Raw genomic sequence first — 7556 nt, forward strand, 5'->3', positions numbered from 1 at the left:
GCTCGGCGAGTTCGTGACGGCCGGAGACTCAGTGCCACGCCGCCGGCCAACCGACGTGGACCAACGCGGCCTTTTCCCGAGCGAATGGAAAAGACGTCGGCGGGTGGCAGAACAATTTCTCGATAGTCCGCGGAAGAGTCGCGGCCGACGACAAGATGGCGGATGACCGGACCAAGGCCCCGACCAGGCACCCGAGCGGCCCAGCCAGCCGTTTAGTCGGAGTCGGAGCAGTCTCAGCACCCTTCCTGGCCATGTCGTTTACAAGGCCGCAGGCAGCGACGTGGCCGACTCGGTGCGGCCACTCGGCTTCTTACTATGCCCTTGGGCGGTTGGGTGGGTGGGGTGAGGTGGGTTTTGGGGCGGTGGAGGTGGAGGTGGAGGTGGAGGTGGAGGGAGGAGGACGACGCGCTCGTGCTGTGTGAAAGTGTTGGAGCTGAGCTTAAGCTATTTGATATCCGAATGGAAAGGAGGTCGGTTTTTGAGTGCGTAACCTGGTGGCTGAGCTGGGTGACTGATTATTTATTGAGCAGTGATTGGCTGTCGGACAATGGACGATGTTAGTGGCACGACGTTCGTCAAAAATTTTCACCGAGACGATGCTTATGCCTTAAAGCTGTACGTAACGGATAATGTAATGTTTCAGGCACTCTTGTCCTTCGGCTCCTCGGGCATTCAACATCGCTTTTAAGGACGTTTCCTTAAGGAGCACACGCTCACTCATTCTTTACCCGTTCATTACTCCTTCGTTACTCCTTCGTTACTCCTTCGTTACTCCTTCGTTACTACTTCGTTACTCAATATTCGCGTCGAATTAACTTCTACAATCCTGATTTCATCTCAACTAATAATGTATTATCAATGGCATTGTTTGTCGGGCGGTGACTGGAACGCAGTGGTTCCTCCTCGCTTTATACGTATATGTAGAAATTTTTAACGGGCCGTTTCCCGTTGAACTAAACTAACAAGTGGAATGCATCAGGAGCGAAAATTCACAAGTAGTTGTAAAGTCGGTTGAATTGTCAGCGATCGAGAATAATTGCCAATGGATCAAGCCGAATGTTTTCTAGCAATTGTTAAATTACTTTTATCAGCTATCCGAGACTTTTTTCAAGGCTTACGCATCGCAGATAATACTTTTAACGCCTCCTTTCATTATTCTTATTTCATTTATGATGAATGACGAAATGAGTTATCCTAGTTTCAATTTCTTATATCTGCATAAACAATTACTTTGTTGCATCTTTGCATCTTAAAATTGTGATTATATACTGAAAATTACTTAGCCCTTAATGAACAAATTAAATTTAATCAAATGTTGAAAAATTTTGAGGAATTTTTATAGATTATTGTATATAAAATTTATTGTAGCTGTTTCATGTACATTATTCCTTAATAAGGATAGAAAATCTCAAGATGAAAAATAATATTTGCTCTTTAAACGGACAACTATTAAAATTACATTGTTTTATCTACATTACAAGTTTCAATGGCAGAAAAAGTCATAATGTATTGTGACAACAAAATGTACTTTCAGCTGAAAAAGAAAATAAATAAGAAAATAAATAAGAGTGTAGTCAAATATATAAAGTTATAATATTTTGATATTCGCTTTTGAAGAATATAGAAAGTCAAAATAAATTATAAAGGGACGTTAACATTACAAAAATTACATATGAGTATTGTAATAATTATTGTACAATTACAATGATTATTAAATAAGGAAGCATTCGATGATACGTACATTACATAAATTAATTTTCACTGTAGATATTTTAACAATTTAAATTATTTATATATATATATATATACGCTTAAAATTTTTATATGTTATATATAAATTATTATCATAATTATATTTGTCTTTCGTGTCAAGTTCAATTACTTATGATTATTTATAATAATATTTCACGTTAAAGATGTATTTAATATGCTTAAAATTTATCCGTATCTTATACCTATGAAATGAACAAACTTTATATATATATATAAAATACTATCAAAGTATTTAAAAAAATAGTACTTATTAATAGGATACCCATGAATTGCCGAAAATATGACATATTCTGCGAAGTATTAAAACTATAAAAATATCTAGTGAGAATTATAATTAATAAAAGCACAAAAAATAATATGGATATTAATATCTGAATAATATAGATATCCAATAAATATAGATTGTATGACAAATAGAATAATCTTACTGTAAAATATATATATATATATATATATATATATATATGTTTGATAGGGACGTTCCATAGTTTTTAATAATTCACCTTTATTATGTCATTAATACGTTGTAAAAAAGATTTTATAAAATTATTAATCACTAATATTGTCCATCAAAATTAATGGCATTTACGGCAGACTTATTATTTCCATATTGATAAGAACATTTTACCTTTTCTCTGAATAAAGATACAACATTCATTACAAACACGTAATTATTTATTTCATAATCAACTTCTCTACCCATTTTATAAAATATTTTTAGTTATTAATTAATTAATTTAAAAATAAGTGATAAGCATAAATCATGTGCATGTAAACTTTTATTGATTATCAGCATTTATATATTAAGTAACTGCGTCGTTCATAGGAAATATGAGAAAATATTAAATGGATTTTTTAAATTTCAAATATTATTATGGAATTTCGACGGTAAAAATGTTCAAATAAGTGGATCGGTTTATTTGAATAAGCTTATTTTTACAAATTATTGCAATAATTTTTATTATTTGTTATTATTATCATATTATTTTTCTATGATGATTGCAAATAAATAGGTAAATAGGATATTATAATAATAATACGAATACTATTAACATATATAATGTACAATATGATTATTTTCTCATCTTTACTTTCGATAATAATTAAATCCAATATAAATATAATATAAAGTCGAATAATTACAAACAAAAACAACCAGATAATTTTTTTCATCTCTTTCTTTTCTCTTCTTCTTCTTCTTCTTCTTTATTAGGTAAACTTTTGTATTAAACGGCATACGATGAATCTATTCGAAGGTAAGTAGTAAATTATGAATTATTTATTTAATAAAATATTCCTTCAAAAACTCACTTTTATGTTTCATAAAAAACAATTATTCATCTTCTCAACATCTACAGTTTTATTTTACGAATCGAGTGGGAGATTTTGCCGAGATGTAGGCAAAAATAAGCTTTTAAGTTTCATAAAATGTTTTTACAATTTTACCTCATAAATATATTATTTTTTTTTATTTATTTTTTTTAAAAATAATAAATACTTATTAAACATATTTATTATAATGCGTTGTATAATTTCATGTCAAGTTTTTACTGAATGTTCAAATCAAACCAAAAGAGCAATAAAACAATATAATTACAATACTATTAAAGATGTGATCAATAGTTTTGTAATATCTGATTATTTTTTTTGCATTGTAAAATTTAGTTTTAGTACAAAGTCATTATAATCTGTGATGGGATACTTTTTGCTTTAGAAACGTAGAATGATATTTTTATTATTTTAATTGAAAAAACAGTTAGTACTTTACCGATCAGCACATACAAAAATATATATGTAATGTTATTGTTATTGCATTTTCGACTCCTTACTACTTTCTGCCACGAATCATTAAAAAGCATATCATATAATAAGTATTCGATATGCTTACGTAAAATTACAAAAATTCCCTCTAAATAAATCTGTAACGTCCAAATGTCAAACTTAATAATGATAATATAATTACAATGTTGATGGAAGTGGTGTATAACATATATTTACTCAAATGTCGAAAAACTTATATTATTACGGAATTATCTAATGAATCGAATGACATTTTATAAATCCCTATGACTTAGTTGCCAATATCTTTGTCAAAACTTTACACGCTCAGTCTTTACAATTTCACGTTAAAACATGACGATTTAATTTGCACGATCTATCGTCCAACAATCTAAATTACACGATACGATAGAATTATTACAATCGACCTTATCGCTCCTTTCCCACCATTAATTTTCAATCATTATAAATGCAAATTCACTTTCTCCTCATTAGTCGTAATTAATTGTAATCGATCGATCTATAAAATTTCGCTTCATCGGATCCTTCGTCCATCCTATCTTCCCTACCAACAAAGAACTTTGCGCGTCTTCGAGCCAAGCATCTTTGGCCTTGTTTATCGAACAGACGAGCGAGAAAGGCGCTACAAGGGGGAGGTCAAGATCCGCGACTACCCATCGGCGCAGGTTCTCATGGGCTCGTCCGCAGTTCAGCTCGGCTCGATCATCTTTGTTGGGCTCTCGTCAATTGCCGACAAGGGAGGCCTCTACGTCCCCCGGTTGAGTGGGATGGATCGTGTTGGTTTGGGTTTGCCGTGGCGAGGGTGGCGAGGGGCCGGGAGGGGAGGGGGGATTGGTTGTGGGGTGGGTGGGTGGAGCGGGGGACCCTCGTTGAAAGACGAAGAAAAAGCAGCGAGTAGGTCGCGCACACAACTCCCAGGCGTTGATTCGCCGTTGACGTCCAGCCCAGCGTGACTCGCGCCTCCTTCCCCATTGGACGCCGGTCGAGCGAGTAGCGCGCCATTGGTCGACGGGCCAATCCTTCTTAGGCGCCTCGTTAAAAAATTATATAAACGCTGGCGTCGGTGGCTCGGGACTGATAGACGGGGAGAAGAGAAGAGACTAGGGATCGCTGGCTCCGGTGAGGAGCTTCGCAGTCGCGGCGCGAGCCTCGGCGCATCTCCAGCTCTTCGTCCTCTCGCCCGCGGACTCTCTCACCGATACCCCCGATCTCGTGGAACCAGTGCTCCCGCGCGGTCACCTCCTCTCGGTTGACCGACTACTCCCCCTCCTGCTCCCCCACCGACGCCACATTCAACCCCTACCCTGGCGGCCCCCACCGCTATCTCACGGAGCTGAACGATCGCCCACCAGGAGCCACCTCGGCAATTGGTAGCAATTGGTGGAGATTCACTCGCACGTGGAAGGAAGAGGAGATAGTGCGCGAGGCGGTTAATCGTCGGTTCGGCGCGAGCGATCGATCGGGTGGCTATTGGAGACGGGAAGTCTCCGGCGAGTCCTTGGGGATTGGCTATTCGGGTTGACGGGGTCACAGCCAACGAGTCAAGATTGAGGTGATCTACGGTATGGACGGTGGTCCGTTCGACGACCCGATCTTCTCGGACTTCGGAGCTCGCGGCGGCACCGGCGTCCACAGCATCCAGGTTATGCTCGGCCTGCACGGCAACCACCATGGGGCCGAGCTCATGCCGCCGGGCAGCGGACACCTGCATAAACTCGGTAATTCATTAATCTCGCCTCCGCCCCTCGTTTATGTAGTTCTTGCTTTTTTTTTATTTTTTATTATTATTTATTATTTATTTTATTGTTTATTAATTTTTTTCTTTTAAATTTTTTAATCTTTGTATTATTATGTATTGGCGGGAGACGTTAGATTCGTTTTATACAGCTTTGATGGCCTACTTTGTGACTTATAGTTCGAGCGCAACGAGAATTTTGACTCGGATAGTAGATATTGTGTGATAAGCATTGGCTTATCATTAGAATTACTACTAGTTGGAGCGACATTAATTTTCCCACGATTATACGTAATGTTAGCCGCTGCATTAACTCGCTCTAATTACCCATTATACGTCAACAAATCCATTATAATTCGTTGGTATATCGACACAACGTAAGATCTTGGATCCTTCAATTCCTCAGGCAAGCATGCAAACGAGCCCGTCGGCAATACCCCCGGCATGGAAATTCCAACCTTCGCGTCCTTATCTAAAGATTTTCCATTAAAAATCGCACATCAATGTCGTTAAAACGTGCGATTATCTTGGCTATGTGGTAGATTCGTCGGGCGGCTCACCTACCCATCACCAGCCACCGCACCATCATCTACAGCAGCAACAGCACCATCAACATCAGCAACAGCAGCAACAGCAGCAACAGCAGCAGCAGCAGCAGCAGCAGCAGCAGCAGCAACAGCAGCAACAGCAGCAACAGCAAAAGGATCTAAAGGAGCTTGAGCTCGCAGGAATGTATGCGCCCATGGCGCAAGCGCAGGACGTTACGACGTCGACGGGTGCGGCTTCCACCGCCGGTACCGTCCCTATGCAGCAGCAGCAGCAACAGCAGCAACAGCAGCAACAGCAACAGCAGCCACAGGGACTGCAGATCGGTAGCGCTATGAAGCGTAAGCAGGATGATCCTCTCGGTCAGCTGGCGCCAGGTAAGCGAAACGATATCATTTTTCTTCCGATTATTGCGATTACTAAATTGTTATTTCGTCCAAGGGTTGTGGGCGAGGTGTACGATGGTCTTGATTTTTTAATAGATATTCTCATGCTCTTTCGTGATTATTATTTACAAATATGCATAACGATGATACTCTGGCATTTAGATTGGAGAAGATACGAATTCGAGAAAGTTTTCGTATGAAAAATATTAAGGCGGTTAGACTTGCTGCCTCCGTTCGTTGTGAATAAAATTATATTTCATAATTGCGCGTATAAGTTAGCCTAATTGTCATTGCAAGCATGTAATGAATTAATGAGTTATCGATCGATCGATAATAAGCATATAATGCGAGATATTTGATCGAGCGATTTAATTAAACGTGTCAAACAGCATTAATATTTGTTAGGGATGTGCGGGGGTGATATTACCGAAATACAAATTATCGTGGGCGAAATTTTTTTAGCCTTCGACTGTGTACATATGATTAAAAATTTTTACTTCTCTGACTCTATTGCATGGACGCGTGTGCTATTCGAGAATATTAGAGGGGGATTTTTAAACATTTCAGATCATTGATTGCTAATCAATCATCTCATCCATGTACGGGTAGTACGATAGCATATACCTAATTATCATTTATCAAAATACAATTTTGAACATTATTCTTTAACCAATAGTAAGCATAAAACTATTTAATGAATATGGCTTTTAATGAAGAAATGTTTAATAGTCTTATTTATTATTATAAAATGAATATCGATGCTTAATCAAGTTATATTTTCAAAAGGTTTAATCTAATTCACTATCTAAGGGCATCTAAGGGCCAATGTAAATGTTGGAAAGTGGTGAATAACAATTTAATTAAAAAGAACGGTAAAGATATAACGATATTAAATTTGTTTTTTCTTTCTTTCTATAAAACATTGTAAATTAATATTAAATCGCATGAAATTCAAGATTAACGAGGCAAGCATTTACTTATACGCAATATCTATGGTTCAATTTCGTCAATTTTTAAATTGAATTAGAGGGTAATTTAATGCCAAGCGGTTTATGTGATTTTATATAATTTTGTCAATTAAATTTTTATTCGCAGGTATTAACGCACATAAGTTCATTAATTTTAATTCCTATTGTGCGTATAAATTTATAATAGGAAGAAATTGTATTTAAAGAAATTGCAAAGAGATGGCGCAAAATAACTTGTACTTATTGTATTATCAATTAATAAATGCTGGTGCAGAACATTTTTATGACTTTCGTATGAGACAGATGATGCACTCCAATATAGATTGGATGGAAATATTTGGAGAAAAA

General features: G+C 37.0%; 1 protein-coding gene across 2 annotated transcripts in view; it reads left to right on the top strand.

Moving 5' to 3' along the window:
* Positions 1-4466: 4466 nt before the first annotated feature.
* The window catches only part of repo (homeobox domain-containing protein reversed polarity), a 7570-nt gene continuing 4480 nt past the window's right edge, over positions 4467-7556 (top strand). For both annotated transcript variants that reach the window (XM_011506813.1, XM_011506814.1), the window contains exons 1-2: positions 4467-5291; positions 5851-6231. In XM_011506813.1, coding sequence (XP_011505115.1) covers positions 5138-5291; positions 5851-6231 — 535 coding nt within the window. In that variant the 5' untranslated portion in view covers positions 4467-5137. The remainder of the gene's footprint in view (positions 5292-5850; positions 6232-7556) is intronic.

The sequence above is a fragment of the Ceratosolen solmsi genome, unplaced genomic scaffold, assembly GCF_000503995.2.
Source record: "Ceratosolen solmsi marchali unplaced genomic scaffold, CerSol_1.0 scaffold6, whole genome shotgun sequence".
NCBI classification, from domain to species: Eukaryota; Metazoa; Arthropoda; class Insecta; order Hymenoptera; family Agaonidae; genus Ceratosolen; species Ceratosolen solmsi.